General features: G+C 42.5%; 1 protein-coding gene across 1 annotated transcript; it reads right to left on the minus strand.

Annotated features, from left to right (window-relative positions):
- Nucleotides 1-1,969: 1,969 nt before the first annotated feature.
- On the minus strand, nucleotides 1,970-22,824 carry vkorc1l1 (vitamin K epoxide reductase complex, subunit 1-like 1). The gene is made up of 3 exons (XM_064978657.1): nucleotides 22,586-22,824; nucleotides 12,746-12,855; nucleotides 1,970-5,550 (listed from the first exon to the last, which is right to left on the minus strand). The coding sequence occupies exons 1-3, from the start codon at nucleotides 22,774-22,776 to the stop codon at nucleotides 5,324-5,326; spliced, it is 528 nt and encodes a 175-aa protein (XP_064834729.1). The 5' UTR covers nucleotides 22,777-22,824; the 3' UTR covers nucleotides 1,970-5,323.
- Between the last annotated feature and the right edge of the window lie 3 nt (nucleotides 22,825-22,827).

Here is a 22,827-nt window from a genome sequence, read left to right on the forward strand (position 1 = left end):
TACCTTCTCTTTCTCTGTATCTGCTGCTAAAGACACTTTCTACCACTCTAAATTTCAAGCGTCTACCTCTAACCCTAGGAAACTCTTTTCCAACTTCTCCTCCCTCCTTAATCCTCCACCTCCTCCCTCTCTGTGGACGACTTTGTCAACCACTATGAAAAAAAGGTTGACGACATCCGCTACTCATTCACTCAGCCTTTCCAAGTTCTCTCATGTCACCCCGCTCCTCCGCCCACTCCGATCGAAGCCCGCATCCACTACAAGACCATGGTGCTTACCTACGGAACAGCAAGAGGAACTGCCCCTCCCTACATTCAGGCTATGCTCAAACCCTACACCCCAACCCGAGCACTCTATTCTGACACAGGATCTGAATTATCAGATCTTCAACCAAAACCAAATATTAGATAAAGGGAACCTGAGTTAACAAATAAAAAAAATAAAAGTATACTTATAATAAATAAAATATTTAACAAAGTTTTGCAACACCCAAATCCCCTGTGTGAAAAATATATTTCTCAATAACTGGCTGGTTGTGCCACCTTCAGCTGCAATGACTCCAACCAAACGCTTCCTGTAGTTGTTGATCAGTCCACCTTTAGCTATAATGACTCCAACCAAACACTTCCTGTAGTTGTTGATCAGTCTCCCACGTCGCTGTGGAGGAAATGTGGTCCTGTCTTCCATGCAGAACTGCTGTAACTCAGCGACATTTGTGGGTTTAAGCATGCACTGCACTGGCACAACATCTCAATTGGGATTAGGTTTGGACTTTGACTAGGCCGTTCTAAAACGTGTTGCTTCTTAGCCATTGTAGACTTGATTGTGTGTTTTGTATCATTATCTAGCTGCATGACCCAGCTGTGCTTCAGCTTACAGACAGATGGCCTGACATTCTCCTTTATAATTCTCTGATACGGAGCAGCATTCATGGTTCCTTCTATTAAGGCAAGTTGTCCAGGTCCTGAGGTAGCAAAGCATCCCCAAACGATCACACTGCCATCCCCATGCTTGACCACTGTTATGTTCTTACTGTGGAATCCAGTTTTTGGTTTTCGCCAGGCAACATGTTGTCCAAAAAGTTGATTCAAGTTTGCCAAAAAGCAAATGGATGATCATCAAGACTCTTGGAAGAATGTTTTAATGGACAGATGATTCAAAAGTATAACTTTTGGATGACATTACCCAAATCCACTATGCCTGGTGAAACCAAACACTGAATTCCACAGTAAGAACATCACACCAACGGTCAAGCACGGTGGGTCGAAAAATGTATGGATGTGAATAAGGCATTTCCATTTCAAATGTATACGGGTAATTCCACTGCAAATTCTTTATTTTTCTGAGCTACTTATCTCAGATATAGGAGACAGACTTCCTTTAGATGTGTTTTTGGACTGTTTTGCCATGTATGAATGTTATTCAGTGAGTTTCTATATTGATAAGGCCAAATTCAATGTTTAGTAATGATAAATAAAAAGTGACACCTACGGGGGTTCTAAAATTCAAAATGAAATAGCTAAATGATCCATGGTCTAATGATCCATTTTAACAACCCCCCCCACCCGCAAAAAACAACAACCTAAAGAGGTGTGTAGACTTTCACTTGGTACTGTATGTTGGCACAATCGGAAAATTAGGTTTAAATTTAAATCAAGCTAAATAACAATGTCCGGATTGAATCTAGCCCTTGGTAATGAACTGTAGAAATTCTTAAATATTGTTCCTTCCTTACTAGTAAGTCCGTTCCCTGGAAGAGAACCACCACAGCCTTATACTGTGAAACCTTGACATTATCAACCCAATGGATTTAAGTTATTTTCAACACCCAATGTTACGTGTTGAGACAGAATAAACATTGAATAGCTGTTGCCATTTAAACATTTTGCTCGTTGACAAGATTTTCAGTTACATATTTTCAGTGAAATATTAATTCAAGAGTGAGATGTCATAGGAAGAGGCACAGAACTCACTTCAGAAGGAATGTTTTAATGGTAGACCATTTCCACACAACGACACAATTAAAATGTTCACTCGTGTCAACTTCCGCAACAGTTTCTCACAAGGGAAGCAAATACAGAATTTAATCCGATTGTTTCTCTGCACCCATCTCATCAACCATTCACGTAAAACTTGTTCCATGTAAGAAAATACAGCATTTTTTTTCAACTTAATATTTGGCAAATAGAAAGCAAACCTAGTCTTCCTCCCACAAAGAAATTACATGGATTCCTAGACCTCCAATCCTTTTTTTTTCTACCAAAAATAACCCATAATGTTAACTCTACAGCTAAAGGGTGTAGTTACTAATGGAGTCCATTTATACAACATTAGGGAAGAAATAACTATTATTTCACTAAGTCACAGTCAGAGAAAGAAATAAGAACTTTACAATATTGTAATTTGGACAAAGAATATATTTTTTTCAGAAAAAAAAGTGTCCATCTCTAATAACAGAGAAATTAAAGATGACATTTTTTAAAGATTAATGTACTGAAAATATAGTTAAGAGAATTGGGTAAAAAACAAAACAATGACCTTTTAAATACAAGACGGGCTTTTTGGTGGGTCATTTCTACCCACACGGTCTATGGAGTAGCCTGGTCTCAGATCTGCTTGTGCTCTTGCCAACTAGCCAACAGAAGGCACTTTTGATGGCATTTGTTGATGCAGCGAACATGACCGTCTTCGCTCTAATCTTGGGACCTTTTAGAATTCACTCAACACTTTATGAAACAGGACACTGATCAGGATTAGCTGAGGGTGTATTATGCATTTAGCTGTTTCTATTGACTTTATTCAATTATTTTAATTTGACAAAAACATACATCAAATGTGGTGACTCCTTATCTAACAGGTTAGGAACACTGTTTGTAAAGCTTCTTTTAGGGACTTTGACTTGTGATTTAATAAGCCAAACATATTCCACCCACCTCTCTGGAATTGTGGGACTATTAATCAAGTATCCCAAATAATTCAATAGTAACATGGGTTTATGTCCCAACAGCACTAAACTACTGTAGCAACGATGGCTATTTTAGTTTGTTGATGGCAGACAGTGCCAACAGACACAGTGAGTAACCCATAGGAACATCTATACAGTGCAGCCAGACTGCTTTAGATCAACCTCCAGGAGTGGAGCTTTAGAAGTGAGCATACAGGCTTCATTTCTGGATCAGTGTCATCGTGCAATGGTGTCTCTTCCCAATGACCTCAGTGAGTTTGTCACTGATAAAAGTCTGATGCAACAAACCACGTTTTGAATACCAAGTGCAGAGCTAGTGAGTTACAATGTAACCAATACGTACCTCGTTAACAGACTTGTGTAACAATCTGCCATATAATACGTAGCTAAGATAAGTGCCCATCTAAAACCATATCAATGAGGTTGTTCAATGTGAGCCAGGGGATGTTGCATTGGAAAGCAACCTCACAAAACAAGTACAATATTATTTGGGGTTGAATGGCTTTAAGCTGATCCATCAGCTTCCCTTGGCGCTGGTTCTGGACGTTCCACCTGGCTTGGGTTGTTCCACACACTGTGGGCAATACTGAGAGGTAGAGGCAAGGACACTGAGTACTGTGTGGTTTCCTTCCCCACAAACAGTGCTGTTGTACCATTAAGAGAGAGACAATGAACCTTATTTCTCAACCAACAACAGTAACCTACAAAAATGCCTTAGGAGCTTTTTTTATGAACAAAACTGCCTACTACTATCAACACCATTGAGCGGACAGAATCATTGCGTGTTTAGCCGCCTGTGCTACATTACCATTAGAATATACAGGAGAGGGGTGAGACACTAACAAAGCATTTAAAATACACAATTCAGTTATTGATAAAATAAAATGTAACAATGGTGAGAATGAGCAAAAAGTAGTGATACATTACATATATCCCTCCTCCCAAAAAAATAAAGGTCATTCACTTCACACCTCTTTTAGGCACATAAGTCTTCATGGATCCCACTCCTACAGTAGCGTGTGGTGTCAGGAATGCTTATCACACGTAATAAAGACAAGACAGTGAAGGTGCCATTATGGAGAGTATAAGTAGTCTCGGCAGTGGAGAAATTAACTAGGGCCATGTTCATTAGGCACCAAACGTAAGAAATCTAAATGAAACAGCTGGGACTACCCGGACCTTGTTTTCCAGTGTAAATAGTGGAACACTGAGGAAGGGCTTATCAGATGCCTTGGGACCTCGGTGAGAGCGACTGAGAAAGAGATGAAAGAAACTGATCAGTGAGCACTTGACTTGACTCACATTAGATCCACGCAACTTAGAGCAGCATGCCTCGCTTGGGATTGTAGGAACTTAAGATGTCACACACTGACTGACTGACTGCAAAACAGATCTTCATGCAGACTCAATTCACCCAGATGACGACTTGATTTCGGTTACTTTTTTGTTCCTAATTTTGTGATTTAAATTATTTTATTTGTTTTTTTTAACTTAGTCTACATTAACACTAAATCACAATCTAGCCTGGAATACTGCTCAGCAGCTATTTACAGAATTTCTAAAAGAAAACAAAAACATGAACATCTGACAATTACACAAAATCTCAAATGTTTCATATTAGTGGTCCTTTTCAAAAGACAAAACAAAATTGCTGTAAAGTGTAAACATAAAACAACTCTTGTGTGGTGTTTGTTGTTCATCTGTTTCTCTCTCCTCATGGAATCAAAGCTGCTGCTGTGAACTGTATGACTGTTCGCCCCATGACCATGCATTTCGTATTCTGACCCATTTTTTACTACAACCTGACCCGCTCAGGTTGTAGTAATGTTTACAGCTAGCTTCCGGACCCGGTCAGCTGTGCAGGAACATGACCTTCCTTTTTATTTCAAGTAAACACCTTCCTATAAGTCCCAGTTTTCTTCCATGTTCTGGTCCTTCTGGTTCAGGAGAAGGGTGTCCTGTCCTGTCCTCCCATCTTCCATAGTGAAGACTGGCATTCTGCTGTTGCTTCCCTGCTTGCTTGGATTTAATGTGTTTTCAGCCCCATAAACCCTATTCATCACCTGTGTCACAAGAGTTAGATTTTTTTTTTTTTTTATATAGAAACAAATTATTCCCCCTCTTCTTTTTATTTTATCCTTCCATCACGTATGCAACAATGAACTTGATGTCTGGCCCAATTTTTTTTTTCCTACGGTAATCTTCTGGTTTCTTTTTTATAACACACAGCAGAATAAACATTGTTTTGGGAGCAAGGTCTCCTGGTGGCAAGTCAAAATGTTCTGTTCAAGAGGTCACATTTCATTTTTTTGTTTGTTCTATTTTTCACTTGCCTACTGTTCTTTTTTACAACCCATCTTAGTCCTGTTTGGCTGGAACCTGCTGCTTCCAGGCCTCATTCAAGTAAACCAGTCGCTTGTAGTTGAGCATAAAGAGAATGAAGTTCAGTGTGTATGTGGTGATGCAGATGATGCAGAAGTCCTTGAGGACGAAGTAGAGGATGTAGCCCAGGTAGAGCGAGCCCATCACCGATAGGATGGACGTCGTCATGACGATCAGGGCAGCCATCGCACTCACTGTGATTCCTGGAACCAACCAGATGAGAGAGAGCAGGGGCTTAGGCTACGGAGATGACGTGCATTGCACAAACAAATACAGTAAGACATGCTGTGCAAAGGTGGCAGTGAAGAAATATAAATCACTTTGACAAACACTACTACATGGAACAGACAAAAGCAAGAGTTTTGGATAAAAACACGAGTCACGAAATGCCTGGACCTTTGTACACTTGAATCAGGGGGGAATGCCTTTGTCAGGTGACTTTGTATGAGAGTCAGTCAGCTTTAAGTCTTACTTATTTGCTTACTCATGGTTGACGTTGATGTACATAAATACAGAGATCAGACACTTGGCTGTTAATGGCACCCTATTTCCCATATAGTGCACTACTTTTGAACAGGGCCCATAGGAATCTGGTCAAAAGTAGTGCACTATATAGGGAAAAGGGTGCCATTTTGGACCCATCACATTAGCGGTGGCTTCTATGCTATGCAGCCCTTAGGCCCCTCATTTGTAACCTGGCACTAGTGAGTGACCACCACAAAACTCTGGCTGCACCCTTCAACTGAAAGTGGAGCGCTTAAGACCAGACCTGGGTTCAAAATACTATTTGAAATATTCTACAGTGCCAGATGGGTGGGTTTGCAGTTTTAGGACTTGTCTTGGTCCAATAAGCCGGACAAGCTCAATCAAACCCAGGAAGTTTTTGAAATGACTTAGTCAACATGGATGTGGAGTCTCTATACGCCACCATTGAACATGAACACGGATTGGCAGCTCTGCACCATTTCTCGAGTACCCGGCCTGAGACCGATGCCTCCCACGAATTCATGGTCTCACTGACTGGACTCTTAATAATAACATCTGTCTTTCAGAACAAGTTAAAGGATGTACCATGTGAGCTTGCTATACAGCCCTTACTACGCTGGTTTGTACTTATGTAAAATGGGAAACATATTTCAGTTTAGATCCTTCTAAAAACCAGTTATTTGACCGGATTATATGGTGGGGATGCTAAAATGTTTACCTGCTCTGGTCCGGCTCAGAAGATGAACTTATTTCCTTCCACCAATACAGCATTAACCCTCACATCAAACTATGGAGTACAGCAAGGATAACATTTGTTGGACCTTGACATCAGTAAAAATGACAGAGGTTGTTTGCACATCAATCATTTGGAAGCCTACAGATTGGAATACCATTCTGAGGGCAGACAGCTTCCAACCAAAAAGGCTAAAAGAGAACATTCCATATGGCCAATTCCAAAGAATCTGCAGAATTTGCGATCAGGAAACAGACTACAGTGTCAAACCTGCTGAATTGGAGAATCACTTCTTGAATCGGGGCTACAGCGCTCAGGTCCTGAAAGATGCAGGTAATAGGGCTGGATTACTTGACAGAGAGAACTTGTTGCGAAGGGGAGAGCCTCGTGATACATCAGAGTGTAATTTGTTACAAAATAGAGGGCTGAAGCAGAGAACATTACAAGAATCATTAAAAAGACTTGGGGAATCTTCCAAAGTGATACATCACTACGCCAATTCTTTCTAGAGCCACCAGTTATAAGCGGTGTCCTACCCTAAATGACAAACTAGTCTACAGCTCTCTTCCAGGTGACTCTCAAAACACTTTGCTAGACCACAAACCCAGGGGCTCATTTAAATGCAAGTATTTTGTTGACAGCTTCTAAAATGGAGTATCAAGTCAAGCATTTCATTAACTGCAAAACCACTCATGTTGTTACAGATTTATCGGCACCATCTTGAAGGCAAGATGGCAGCTTCGCTTCTAGTCCTTAGGAAACTGTGCAGTATTCTGTTTTTTTATGCAGTATTTCTTACATTGTCAGCCCAGAAAACCTTAAGTGTATAAGCATTTCGCTACACTCGCAATAACATCTGCTAACCATGTGTATGTGACCAATTCAAATTGGATTTGCTTGGAATGTCCACAGTGCAAGGTGTTATATATTGGACGGACAAAGAGACGCCTTCAAGACCGCTTCGTTGGACACAAGTATGCCATACGGGTAGGCAATGAAGACTACCCCATGGCAAGGCACTACAAGTCCCTACACCATGGAAACCCTACCTCCCTACAAGCTATGGGTATTGATCATATTCCGGGGACCGTCTTAAACAGTTAAACCAAAGGAAAAGTTTTTGGATTTACAAACTACAGGCCACTAAGTACCCTGGTTTAAATGAAGATATGGATTTACAAACTACAGGCCACTAAGTACCCTGGTTTAAATGAAGATATGGATTTCTCACCCTTCCTGTAGGGTTGTGATGGGTCCATTTGCTGTCATCTAGTGGACATTTTTGCTCTATTTCCCTCAGCTATGTTTAGACTGTTGTGGTCCATGTTAGCTGTGTAACGGTGTACTATAAAATAAATGGTTATCTTATTCTTAACACTGTGACCAGTCATATTCAGGGTTGGTTCTGATGCTTCTAGCCTTGAGATGCATCTGATAACATATCTACAGTATTTCACTTTAACATGTATAGTATTGCTTACTAGTGTTACAAATTATTTCTGTAACCACTCCCTCTTCAAAGTCAGGGTTGATCATATCTTTGCGCTCCCTGACAAAAGCCATGCACCCAAAGCCATACAAATAAAGACATTTTATCTTGGTCCTCCTTTCTTTCTGATGACTTCAAATAGGTGTTTTTGAACCCAGGTCTGCTTAAGAAAGTAAACCACTGAGCCAGATGCATGACAGGACACAGGACCCCCTGGTTAAAGGAGGAAGAGCAGGTGTTGTAGAGGACATTCTAAACAGACTGGTTCTGGCACAGGCTTCTATTCATAGTGATGAAATGACATTAGAGGGGAAAGGGACAAAGAGACAAACACATTCTGTACAAGGGCGAGAGTGCTACAGGATAAGGTTAAAGCTACCGGTTTTTAGTTAACAGGGGGAACTGTGTAAATACAGTGTGACAAAAGCAGCAAGAATGGGGCAACAGAAACCAACTGTACAGTAAGCCTTAGGCCATATCGTTTAGCCTAAGTCTTCTTAGCTGACTTGATAATGAGAATAAAAAAATTAAACAATGTCCAGTGGCCACAGATGAAAAGGCTCTTTTTAGGAGAATTCCCATTCTGAGACACCAGCTAATCCATGGTCCCTTCAACCTACGTCTAAATGATTCATTTTTAAAAATAACTTATATCCTCACAAACCTAACCACAATGCCTGGACAGTAAGTTTCACCCACTGTACCACTGTTGTGTTAGTCAAATCCAGCTGTGTAGTAAATGGATATGGGTAAAAGGGGCTCTAGTTCTGAGTCAGGACCAGTTGGCTAAACAGAACACAGGGCCCTTAGGCCAGTCAGCAGGGGAACAGATCTGAGTCAGGACCAGTTGGCTAAGCAGAGCACAGGGCCCTTAGGCCAGTCAGCAGGGGAACAGATCTGAGTCAGGACCAGTTGGCTGAACAGAACGCAGGGCCCTTAGGCCAGTCAGCAGGGGAACAGATCTGAGTCAGGACCAGTTGGCTGAGCAGAACGCGGGGCCCTTAGACCAGTCAGCAGAGGAATAGAATCTAAACCAGCAGGACTGACTTAGGAAAACCGCCATCCTGCCACCAGGACGTCAGGCGGGAGTGTATAGTATGACTTCACACAGGGAAGGGGCCCTTAGAGGGGCTCAGCAAGAAGCATTACACTGATCTAGGTCTACTACCTTAAGGACACCAACATGCCAGGTATATAATAGAGCAGGGTTCCCCACAACTGGCCTCCCGTGGGCCGAATTTGGCCCGTGGGTGATTTTATTTGGCCCCCTAAGATCATTACTATTTATTTTTAAACATTTTTATTGTTGGACATAAGACTGTAAAAACACAGGCAAATCAGCTCCAAGTGATTTTACTTTTGGAGATCTGTTCCAAAGTATTCACACGCATAAAACGCATATGTGATCGTATAAAAACGAAAGGTTTGAAAATAGAATGTTATCTGTTTGAGCTTCTTGCGGTCAATTTGCAGAGTCCCCAAATTATTTAAAATTATGTTCCAGCCCCAACCACCGCGTCATAAATAAATACAAATCGGCCCACGGCTGAATCTATTTGTTGATCCCTATAATAGGTTTGTTGACAAGCATATATTAATTATGCATCCAGATGTAAGTGGCTTTGACCTGTAAAAATATACACACAGTGGTGAAAGACATAGTCAAGTGTTCCTAATTCTATGGAGGACACTGAAAGGACACTTTAGGTTTATTAAACTCGTGGGAAGTAACAAAGAGCTCTTGTAGGACCACGGCACAAATAATAATATTATAATAACCAATCATTTTGCGATTTATTTAACCATCTTACATACAAAACCTTATTTGTTCTTCGAAAATTGTGAATAACTCACCACCGGTTAATGAGAAGGGTGTGCTTGAAACGATGCACATAACTCTGCAATGTTGGGTTGTATTGGAGAGTCTCAGTCTTAAATAATTTTCCACACAGTCTGTGCCTGTATTTAGTTTTCATGCTTGTGAGGGCCGAGAATCCACTCTCACATAGGTATGAGGTTGCAAAGGGCATCAGTGTCTTAACAGCGCAAGATACTCTGAGAGCAGCCCAAATCAGAAATCTGTCAGTGGCTTCTAATTATAATACATTTTCACAGAACCGCTTGTTGCAATTTTGATGAGGCTCTTGTTCAGATATCAGTAAGTTGACTGGAGGCAGGGCATGAAAGGGATAACAAATCTAGTTTGCGTTATCCGTTTTGGGAAAGTACCTATGTAATTGCGCAACCAACTCACTTTGGTTCTTCACTATATCACATTTGACATTGTCCTGTAAACTTGAGTTCATTTGCACATAAAATCAAACAACGATGGAAAGACCTGTGTGTTGTCCTTGTTAATGCAGTCAGAGAAGAGCTCCAACTTCTTAATCATAGCCTCAATTTTGTCCCGCACTTTGAATGTAGTTGCGGAGAGTCCCTGTAATCCTAGATTCAGATCCTTCTGTCGAGAAAAAAACATCACCCAGATAGGCCAGTCGCGTGAGAAACTCATCATGCAAGCGGTCAGAAAAAATAACTTTAAGCTCGTCTCAATTTTTTTTTAAACTTGTTGATACTTTGCCCATTGATAACCAGCGCACTTCTGTATGTTGTAAAATCGTTACATGGTCGCTGCCCATGTAATTGCAAAGTGCAGAAAAAACATGAGTTCAGGGGCCTTGCTTTAACAAAGTTAAACATTTTCACTGTAGTGTCCAAAACTTCTTTCAAGCTGTCAGTCATTCCCTTGGCAGCAAGAGCCTCTTGGTGGATGCTGCAGTGTACCCAAGTGGCTTTGGGAGCAACTGCTTGCACGCGGGTTACCACTCCACTATGTCTCCCTGTCATGGCTTTTGCTCCATCAGTACAGATACCAACACATTACCAAAGTCCATTTGATGTCACAAAGCTGTCCTGTACTTTAAAAATATCCTCTTGTGTTGTCCTGGTTTCCAGTGGTTTGCAGAAGAGGATGTCTTCCTTAATTGACCCCCCATAAATGTAATAGACATATAGCAGGAGCTGTGCCAAGCCCGCCACGTCTGTTGACTCATCCAGCTGTAACGCATAGAATTCACTGGCTTGTATGCGAAGCAGTAATTGTTTCAAAACATCTCCTGCCATGTCACTGATGCGTCGTGAACCAGTGTTGTTTGATGAAGGCATTGTCTGTATAGTTTTTTTGGCCTTTTCCCCCAGCATTGTCCCAGCCATATCCACGGCAGCAGGAAGAATTAAGTAGTATAGTATGGGGCTTGCCTGTCCTAGCCACTCGGTAGCTAACCATATAAGACGCTTCTAGCCCCTTCTTATTAATGGTATCTGTTGCTTATATATACACGTCTTACTACTCTACATTTGTCTTAATTCTCGCTCAAAAAACTCCTGTGGCTTATTTTTCAAATTGGCATGTTTTGTTTCTAAATGTCTGCGCAAGAGTGAAGTTTTCATTGAGTTGTGAGATAGTACTTTTGCACATATAACACACTGTGGCTGAGGAAAGGCACTACTCCCAATATAAGTGAAGCCCAAACCAATGTAGTTCTCATCATATTTGCACGTCTTCAATGGTCCAACGTCCCGGTCTGTTGTTCGGTGCTTTCCCGGTTAAGGGGGCAGTAGCTCTTCGGCTGCATCAGATTCACAGTGTCCATGCTAGCTGGACTAACAACAAATGTAGAATTACTGATGCTAGCATTGAATCTGCTTGTGAAAGCAGAACAACTTGTGTTGTCGACAGGTGCAGTGCTGCTGGTTTGTCTCTCTATGGGCCTTAGTTTAAAAAAAAAACTTATCCATTTTCGAGCAAACGGGAGGAGCAGCAGCTACGTTTGGCTACATACGGAATGTTAGTGGAATTCCCACAAGAGTGTAATGGTTAATGAGATTGGATGTTAATTATTTGACTAGGCTACCTGTATATACAGATAGTTTAAATGTTATTTTTGGCAGTGAAACGGGGCTACTCAGGCAAGAAAAACCTTACCCAAATGCCCGTTAGAAAATATAAATTGACTGTTTGAAAATGTTACTTAAAAATAAAAATATTTATGAATCACTTTTTGGTGTACCCCTGACGGCATTGCGCGTACCCCTGGTTTGGGAATACCTGGTCTGAGAAGAACAGTATTGGTAGGACAGGCAAATAGCCAAAACGCAAATGTGATAATGTATTAGGCCTACTGCACAAATCTAATTCCTACAGAACGTTTATTAATGTTGTATATGCTTACATTTTGTAAGTCTTTTATTTTTTCATCTGAGCGGTAAAAAAAGAAAAGAAAAAGAGTTGGTGACCACTGGCCTACATCTTGATTTACCTGGTTTATTTAGAGATTTGCATTAGCTGATTTTCTCCATCTGGGTCAAGTGCCATTCTGTGACTGGCTAATACGCCTTTTTTGCTGCGGTAGAGTATCTTGATGATATGGAGTATCGTGATACTAAACCTGGCATTGAAGTAAAACATTCTGGTATAGTGACAACGCTACCCCTTTAATATACACCACAGTCCTGACTCAGGACTGATCTGAGCCACGGTGCAGTCAAATATAGTAAAGAGGAAGTGAGGGCCTGAGAGTGGTGGGTCAGCACAAATAGCCCAAAGTGACTATTCAAGGAGGCTTGTCACCTAAATTCTCTCCATACTTTGCATAGCATGAGCCGGTGGCTGTGGAATCGAAAGTCTTACCTAGTAACAGTTGAAAGACATAAAAGAAAATTCCATAGACACTGTTTGGCTGGTTCATTGCACTGTCGATTCCGAAGATTGAGCCCAGCAGTCCAAATCCTCGGCCCCACCTACACAGGGGGAGAAATTAGGAAAAAACAAATGGAAATGTGTTAGTAATCGTGTTGATGAATTGCAGGGACAAATTCACAAATACATGTATTCAACCTGAAAAACAAATAGCAATGTACGCCAAGGAAAATGTCTGAGAAGGTCAAGCTATTATTGGGTGAGATTATGATAAGGTGATCGCCTAAATGGTGTAATTTACAAGTTATAATCATAAAGATATGACGGGTGACGTCTACAATCCTAAATTATATAACCATGTTGATACAGTATCTCAATAGGAAGGCTTAACAGGTGTCATATACAAGCTATAACCATAAAAGTAAAAGCAGAATTTCGTCAAACCATTACAAAGGGAACAAACGGAAATTCCAGAGGGCGACTGTACGGCCTCAGAAGCAAAATAACAAAGTACCCTGGAAACCTGAGTGGCGCACCAACCACTGGTCCTGGTTTTGTCGTCTCCCCTCCCTGCACTGCCTCCACGGGATCACACCACTGCGTTGTTCACAGCAGCACTTAAGTAATGCATTTAGGACCTACACAGAGTGTACAAAACATTAGGAACACCATCCTAAATATTGAGTTGCACCCCCTTTTGCCTCAATTCGTCGGGGGGCATGGACTCTAAAAGGTGTCGAAATCATACCACAGGGATGCTGGCCAGCTAGGGAAATTAACTTTTTGGCCCACCAGCCACTATGGCATGTAGATTTAAAGAATCTACTAGTCACTCAGATCATTTACCAGCCAAATTGTGTTTTATGCTATAATTACAGAAAACACATTTTTTGATAAGACAAGAAATGTATTACTAGTAAGAAGTAATGGGGTATATTGCTGAATTTCATGAACTGCGTCTTAACAAATACATGGTAAACATTTTTTTTAGATGCAATAGTAAAAACAGCTGTTCAGTTATTAGAACTGTTTTATCAAGAATCAACAAAAGTGTCTACAATGCCACAAAAGGCTGAGTGATGTGGTTTATATATTATACTTCAGGGTGCTACGCTGATATAAAAAAGAATAAAAACATTTTAGGAGTACATGTGCTCCGAATTAGAAATGTAGAAGCACACAAATCTAGGAGATCTAAAGGACGGGCCGTTAGGGTGTATACGTTATTTATAATACGAGTCACCTGGACAGAATCTGACCTCAGAAATGAAAATGGATGGCCCTCCCTTCAGCAAAAAGTGACCTTCCCCTTTAGCAAAATAAAAATGTAAACGAAGTGGATTGCAGATAACATGCCTTCCGTTTACCAGAGATTTAGATATGCAGCTTTATAAACTGTTCTTCGTACTGTAAGCATTTGCAGAACATACATCCATAGTAGACCTGATTACCAACAATGACGAGACAGCCTATAGGGAGGTGGTGAGGGCCCTGGAGGAGTGGTGACAGGAAAATAACCTCAACGTCAACAAAACGAAGGAGCTGATCGAGGACTTCAGGAAACAGCATAGGGAGCACGGCCCCGTGCATTGACAGGACTGCAGTGGAGAAGGTGGAAAGCGTCAAGTTCCCCGACATACAAGTCACTGACGATCTGAAATGATTCACCCACGGCATCCCCAGTGGCACAGTGGTCTAACACGCCGCATCGCAGTGCTAGCTGTGCCACTAGAGATCCTGGTTCCAGTCCAGGCTCTGTCGCAGCAAGCTGTGACCGGTAGACCCATGGGGCAGCGCACAATTGGCCTCGCATCGTCCGGGTTAGGGGGGGGTTTGGCCGGCTGGTATGTCCTTGTCCCATCACACTCTAGCGACTCCTGTGGCGGGCCAGGCGCATGCATGCTGACAAGGTCGCCAGGTGTATGGTGTTTCCTCTGACACATTGGTGCAGCTGGCTTCCGGGTTAAGCGGACAAGAAGCAGTGCGGCTTGGCCGGGTCGTGTTTCAGAGGAAGCACAGCTCTCGACCGTCACCTCTCCCGAGTCCGTACGAGAGTTGCAGTGATGAGACAAGACTAACTACCAATTGGGCAGAAAAAGGGGTAGAAAACAATGACAGTTGAAGTCAGAAGTTTACATCCACTTCCATCCACTTTTACATCCAGTCATTAAAACTCCTTTTCAACCACTCTACACATTTCTAGTTGACAAACTATACTTTTGGCAAGTTGGTTAGGACATCTACTTTGTGCATGACACAAGTCATTTTTCCAACAATTGTTTACAGACAGATTATTTCACTTATAATTCACTGTATCGCGATTCCAGTGGATCAGAAGTTTACATACACTAAGTTGACTGTGCCTTAAACAGCTTGGAAAATTCCAGAAAATGTCATGGCTTTAGAAGTGTCTGATTGACTCAAATTATGTCAATTAGCCTATTGGAGGTGTACGTATGGATGCATTTCAAGGCCTACTTTCAAACTCAGTGGCCCTTTTCTTGACATCATGGGAAAATCAAAAGAATTCAGCCAAGACCTCAGAAAAAAATTGTAGGCCTCCATAAGCCTAGTTAATCCTTGGGAGCAATTTCCAAACGCCTGAAGGTACCATGTTCATCTGTACAAACAATAGTACAGTATAGAGTATGAACACCATGGGACCACACAGCCGTCATACCGCTCAGGAGGAAGACACGTTCTGTCTCCTAGAGATGAACGTACTTTGGTGTGAAAAGATGCTAGGAGAAACAGGTACAAAAGTATTTATATCCACAGTAAAACGAGTCCTATATCAACATAACCTGAAAGTCCGCTCAGCAAGGAAGAAGCCACTGATCCAAAACCGCCATAAAAAAGCCAGACTATGGTTTGCAACTGCACATGGGGACAAAGATCGTACTTTTTGGAGAAATGTCCTGTGGTCTGATGAAACAAAATTAGAACCGTTTGGCCATAATGACCATCGTTATGTTTGGAGGAAAAGGGGGAGGCTTACAAGCCGAAGAACACCAACCCAACCGTGAAGCACGAGGGTGGTAGCCTCATGTAGTGGGGGTGCTTTGCTATACAAGAGGGACTGGTGCACTTCAGAATAGATGGCATCATGAGGTAGGAAAATTATATAGATATATTGAAGCAACGTCTCAAGACATCAGTCAAGAAGTTAAAGCTTAGTCGCAAATGGGTCTTCCAAATGGACAACGACCCCAAGCATACTTCCAAAGTTGTGGCAAAATGTCTTAAGAACAACAAAGTCAAGGTATTGGAGTGACCATCATAAAGCCCTGACCTCAATTCCATAGAAAATGCGTGGGCAGAACGGAAAAAGCGTGTGCGAGCAAGGAGGCCTACAAAACTGACTCCGTTACACCAGCTCTGTCAGGAGGAATGGGCCAAATTATTGGGAAGCTTGTGGAAGGCTACCCGAAACGTTTGACCCAAGGTAAACAACTTAAAGGCAATGCTACCAAATACCAATTGAATGTATGTAAACTTCTGACCCACTGGGAATGTGATGAAATAAATAAATCACTCTACTATTATTCTGACATTTCACATTCTTAAAATAACTAACCTAAAACAGGGAATTTTCACTGAGATTAAATGTCAGGAATTGTGAAAAGCTGAGTTTAAATGTATTTGGCTAAGGTGTATGTAAACTTCCGACTTTAACTGTACATAGACATGGAATCACTGGTCACTTTAATAATGGAACACTAGTAACTATAATGTTTACATACTGCTTTACTCATGTCATACATGTATACTGTATTCTATTCAATGCCACTCCGACTTTGCTCGTCCTAATATTTATACATTACTTAATTCCATTATTTTACTTTAAATGTGTGTATTGTTCGATATTACTGCACTGTTGGAGCTAGAAACACAAGCATTTCGCTTGTCATGACTGTCCTGTGAGGATCCAAACAGGTCAGATCAGCTTTGTAATAAATAACTTCAACCAGACCCATTCTCACTCGCAGAGGACCTGGCATCCTTTCACTCCCTCCTCTCTACATTTTCCTCCTCTGTCTCTGCTGCTAAAGCCACTTTCTACCACTCTAAATTCCAAGCATCTGCCTCTAACCCTAGGAAGCTCTTTGCCACCTTCTCCTCCCTTCTGAATCCTCCTCCCCCTCCCCCCCCCTCCTCCCTCTCTGCAGATGACTTCGTCAACCATTTTGAAAAGAAGGTCGACGACATCCGATCCTCGTTTGCTAAGTCAAACGACACCGCTGGTTCTGCTCACACTGCCCTACCCTGTGCTCTGACCTCTTTCTCCCCTCTCTCTCCAGATGAAATCTCGCTTCTTGTGACGGCCGGCCGCCCAACAACCTGCCCGCTCGACCCTATCCCCTCCTCTCTCCTCCAGACCATTTCCGGGGACCTTCTCCCTTACCTCACCTCGCTCATCAACTCATCCCTGACCGCTGGCTACGTCCCTTCCGTCTTCAAGAGAGCGAGAGTTGCACCCCTTCTGAAGAAACCTACACTCGATCCCTCCGATGTCAACAACTACAGACCAGTATCCCTTCTTTCTTTCCTCTCCAAAACTCTTGAACGTGCCGTCCTTGGCCAGCTCTCCCTCTATCTCTCTCAGAATGACCTTCTTGATCCAAATCAGTCAGGTTTCAAGACTAGTCATTCAACTGAGACTGCTCTTCTCTGCATCACGGAGGCGCTCCGCACTGCTAAAGCTAACTCTCTCTCCTCTGCTCTCATCCTTCTAGACCTATCGGCTGCCTTCGATACTGTGAACCATCAGATCCTCCTCTCCACCCTCTCCGAGTTGGGCATCTCCGGCGCGGCCCACGCTTGGATTGCGTCCTACCTGACAGGTCGCTCCTACCAGGTGGCGTGGCGAGAATCTGTCTCCTCGCCACGCGCTCTCACCACTGGTGTCCCCCAGGGCTCTGTTCTAGGCCCTCTCCTATTCTCGCTATACACCAAGTCACTTGGCTCTGTCATAACCTCACATGGTCTCTCCTATCATTGCTATGCAGACGACACACAATTAATCTTCTCCTTTCCCCCTTCTGATGACCAGGTGGCGAATCGCATCTCTGCATGTCTGGCAGACATATCAGTGTGGATGACGGATCACCACCTCAAGCTGAACCTCGGCAAGACGGAGCTGCTCTTCCTCCCGGGGAAGGACTGCCCGTTCCATGATCTCGCCATCACGGTTGACAACTCCATTGTGTCCTCCTCCCAGAGCGCTAAGAACCTTGGCGTGATCCTGGACAACACCCTGTCGTTCTCAACCAACATCATGGCGGTGGCCCGTTCCTGTAGGTTCATGCTCTACAACATCCGCAGAGTACGACCCTGCCTCACCCAGGAAGCGGCGCAGGTCCTAATCCAGGCACTTGTCATCTCCCGTCTGGATTACTGCAACTCGCTGTTGGCTGGGCTCCCTGCCTGTGCCATTAAACCCCTACAACTCATCCAGAACGCCGCAGCCCGTCTGGTGTTCAACCTTCCCAAGTTCTCTCACGTCACCCCGCTCCTCCGCTCTCTCCACTGGCTTCCAGTTGAAGCTCGCATCCGCTACAAGACCATGGTGCTTGCCTACGGAGCTGTGAGGGGAACGGCACCGCAGTACCTCCAGGCTCTGATCAGGCCCTACACCCAAGCAAGGGCACTGCGTTCATCCTCCTCTGGCCTGCTCGCCTCCCTACCATTGAGGAAGTACAGTTCCCGCTCAGCCCAGTCAAAACTGTTCGCTGCTCTGGCCCCCCAATGGTGGAACAAACTCCCTCACGACGCCAGGACAGCGGAGTCAATCACCACCTTCCGGAGACACCTGAAACCCCACCTCTTCAAGGAATACCTAGGATAGGATAAGTAATCCCCCCCCCCCCCCCCCCCCCTAATGACTTAGATGCACTATTGTAAAGTGGCTGTTCCACTGGATGTCAGAAGGTGAATTCACCAATTTGTAAGTCGCTCTGGATAAGAGCGTCTGCTAAATGACTTAAATGTAAATGTAAATGTAAGAAAACTGGTGGGGGTTGACAGTTCACACCCAGTTGTAAATCAAGGAGAGAACATTCAGCAAATCCCTCTCCAAATTCACCTAAGGAATGTGCTTATGTTTCAACAGACCTTTTCCCGCTGAAACTAACACGTTCTAAAGCGAATACTGGAACAATATTGCTAACATAGGACGTGTGGAATGGTCAGTGGCGATCTGGAAAACACTGGTGACGTTTTGGGTGTTATTAAAAATGCCATAAAGGAAATACTGTAACTTGGAAAGTTGATCAACTATATGTGTGGTGTCCAGTCGATGCATTGTGCATAAAAAAATGAAGAATTAGTGTTTTTGTTAAGAGAGGGACATGATTTTAGGAGCCTTTTTTTGTTTGTTGACAAGGCACGCCCTTGAGAGGTCAGAGAGTGTTAGCCTGACGGAACCGCCCCTTTTGAATGAACTGTATAAAATGATGGGTTAAGAATGAACATATCAGACCAGAGACGTTGAGCAACAGCTCACATTTAAGGTGGTTTGAACTCAATCTCAACACAAGGTAGAGACGATAAAGTCCCCTCCCGGACAATCACTGGTAAGGCTGATTAGCTGTCCTAAGTAAAAAGTTAATTGAAGTGGAACCATTCTACTACTTGGCTCAATCCACTGTAGTATGCTACTCTCATTACCCCACTTGGATCCATCAACACGGCTGACGAGCCTATTTTCAAAGCAGCATCTTCCAGAGCAAATGGAAGGAGAATAAACTGTTAAATCATCACCCGTTTGGTAGGCTGTGATTCGTAGGCTGTGATTCGATGATAAATTAACAGGCACCGCATTTATTATATGCAACGCAGGACAAGCTAGTTATACCATCAACCATGTGTAGTTAACTAGTGATTACGTTAAGATTGATTGTTTTTTATAAGATACGTTTAATACGAGCTAGCAACTTACCTTGCTGCACTCGTGTAACAGGTGGTCAGCCTGCCACGCAGGCTCCTCGTGGATTGCAAAGTGATTGGCCATTATCGCCATCCAAAAATGCCAATTACCGATTGTTATGAAAACTTGAAAATCGTCCCTAATTAAATCAGCCATGCTGATTAAAAATCGGTCGACCTCTAGTTAATGGCTTTTGTTAAAAAGAGGGGAGTCACAGCTTGCCATTCCTACTTTATTTCTCAACTCTTAAATATGTGTGAACTGCACCATTTTAAACCCAGGGTTTTTAGCAGAGGCACGGTTGAGCACATTACCGCTCCGCAACTGGCAGTGAGTGCACAGGGGAGAGTCAGGCTAAATGTAACATCGGTCAATTGTAGGCTGACTGGGGTACAATGCCTCTCTACCTCAAAATAATACATTTAGAACTACTCAAATTGTGATGAGACAGATCATATTTTTTGTTGCGCAAGAGTAGTGGAAACCAGGGAAAGTGTTGGGGAAAAAAAATGTTAAATGAAGTGGTTTCTGTGAGAAGTACAGGCAGGGGGCTTTTTACCCCAGGTGGCGAGTTACCAAGTTACCCCAACATTAAATTCAGTGTTTATGCAAGTTTTTGGGACATAAAATTAATCTATGATAATAACTAGTTAAAAGATCACATTTGAGATCTGGCTAATGATTAGCCTAATAGGGTAAATGCAGAAAAGAAACCCCATGCTTCAGCCTATTTATTTGTACTTTGCTGCATCAGTTGGGCTAAAGGTGATAATGTTTATTGCATGGTCCATATCAGGTATGCTTAGGCTATATATGACTCGTTTCAGAAAACTAGGTGTATGTTGCGTGTCACTACGTAACAGGAATGTAAACTTTTTTTTTATCAAAACGTTTTTTGGGGCAGAAATGCTTTCTGGAACGTGAAATTTCATGTCATACAATTTGTTATTAAGGCACATCTGTAAATACAAATACAATTGTTAAATAACGAGCCTTGTTGCTTTAGCCATGGAAAAAGCCCGCAACCTTCCCACTAGCCATGATTGGCTGAGATAGTGAGTGGGCTGGACATGCATTTACATTACATTTACATTTAAGTCATTTAGCAGACGCTCTTATCCAGAGCGACTTACAAATTGGTGAATTCACCTTCTGACATCCAGTGGAACAGCCACTTTACAATAGTGCATCTAAATCATTAAGGGGGGGGGGTGAGAAGGATTACTTATCCTATCCTAGGTATTCCATGCAGAGAGGTGAGTTCGGATTGGTCTGCCATGTAGCACGCTTCTGTCTATAATATGAGCTGGTTAGTATGTGTAGATTATCCTTTCTAACATGGCTGTTTTGAAAGATATCACACAGAAGAACTGCTTAAGTGGCACTCTCCACTTTCTGGAGGACCGAGTTTTGAAATCAGTGGAAGGCCCGGTGGAATTAGAGTATGATAGCTAAGGAGATGGAGAAAATTCTGCCGTTTGATTGCCAATATGAAGACTGAGTTGAAAACACACAGAAGGCTCCGGATTACAAGATCAAACTAAGGGCAACCATGGCATCCGTGACAAAAAGGGAGAAGCATCCATCCATGTATACGGACGGGTAAGTTAGTCTAGCTAGGTGCATTTTCAGATATTACACATTTCTAATTTTGTCAAAGTCATTTTCATTTCATGTTAGTGTACTTCCTAGCAGTTAGGCCTAGTTCCCTTTAGGGTTCCTGTATACAGTTCACAGACATGCCACACAGACAAAGAGCATCCAGTCACTACTCTACCATTAAAAAAAACTCCCCTTGTTGAGACAAAATACTGTAGTCCTACACAATGACACTTCACAGGGCAGGTTGAGGTTGGTTATTTGCTTCGGTGTTATTGAAGGCTGCTCATGATTGCGTTTGCAGGCAGATTGTGGTTGATTAACTGAAGTTCTCAGCAGTGTTATTCTCATGACTTGTGCATCATGTCTGAAACTATTCCCTGCATTTCCCCCAGAGACCTGGCATTGCTTGGATGTCAGCATTTGTACAAACAGGAGTGTGTATGTCCTACAACCCAGATAACTACTTACAAATAAATTACCTAAAATCACTCTGGCACATGAACTATGTATGACCAACAATCATAAACTGAACTCGAATGACATGGTTTCACTTTAGGACTCTAGTTTAATTCAACAGATTCAGACAGATGCCCTTGTGTTAATTCAACTTTGTTAATATACAATTCTGTATTTTCCAATCTAAGGATTAAGTTGTTTATCTTGTCATTTTACAGCCCACAATCCAACTAATCGCATCAAGGGCAGAAATGCAAGGCCCATATTTGAGATCGCTATGGAATTATACAAATGCAGCATAGTTTTTAGAATTGTAGTGAGACGTATTAAAATGATATCCGTTTAAGATATTGGTAAACTTGTTTGAGGTATTCTCCAATGTATAGCCGATTCACATAGCTAAGAAAATGCTACCCAAAACTGGCTGAATGGTTACGCCTCTCGTCTAGCTCGCTAGCCAATGTTAACTTAATAAGGGGTGTCGCCCCATTCGCTACCTAGCTAATTTAGCAGTCAAAAACTAAATATCAGTGTTACGGTTGGAGGGCAATAGTGTGCATCCATGCAAATTAAAACACAATTTCATAGCATCTAACAGCCAGCTAGTAGCTAACTTAGTTGTTTCCTGGTGAATAGCTAAGTAACTTACCGTAGTGTTAGCAATGTGGCTACGATAGCTTCTACACACTAAACAGGCTAAGTTTATTATCAGAGTTGAAATGTTTAACGTACTAAAGAACAGCGCATGCTAAAACATTGACAGTTTAGCACAATGATGCCAAAAAAACGCACAGTCTCATCCAGAGCGCTGCTAGTACTCGGCGCCGCCGTTGAATTAAAATTACCTGGAGGTGAAGACTTTTGAACAGCTGATAGAATTGCTCACGTCACACATGGCCCGATAATTCGAGTCTCTAGCCTTTTCCGTTTCCACATGATAGGCGTATAAAGACAACAATATGCCCAATACGCAAACAAGGAGCCTGGCTATTCTTTCCCATCGAGGGGTGGACACTCTCAGGACGGGCGCCGCCATCTTTCCGGCCTCGCTCGAGTCGTACACGCAACGCAACCGATGACGAGAACT

The sequence above is a fragment of the Oncorhynchus masou genome, chromosome 11, assembly GCF_036934945.1.
Source record: "Oncorhynchus masou masou isolate Uvic2021 chromosome 11, UVic_Omas_1.1, whole genome shotgun sequence".
Taxonomy (NCBI): Eukaryota; Metazoa; Chordata; class Actinopteri; order Salmoniformes; family Salmonidae; genus Oncorhynchus; species Oncorhynchus masou.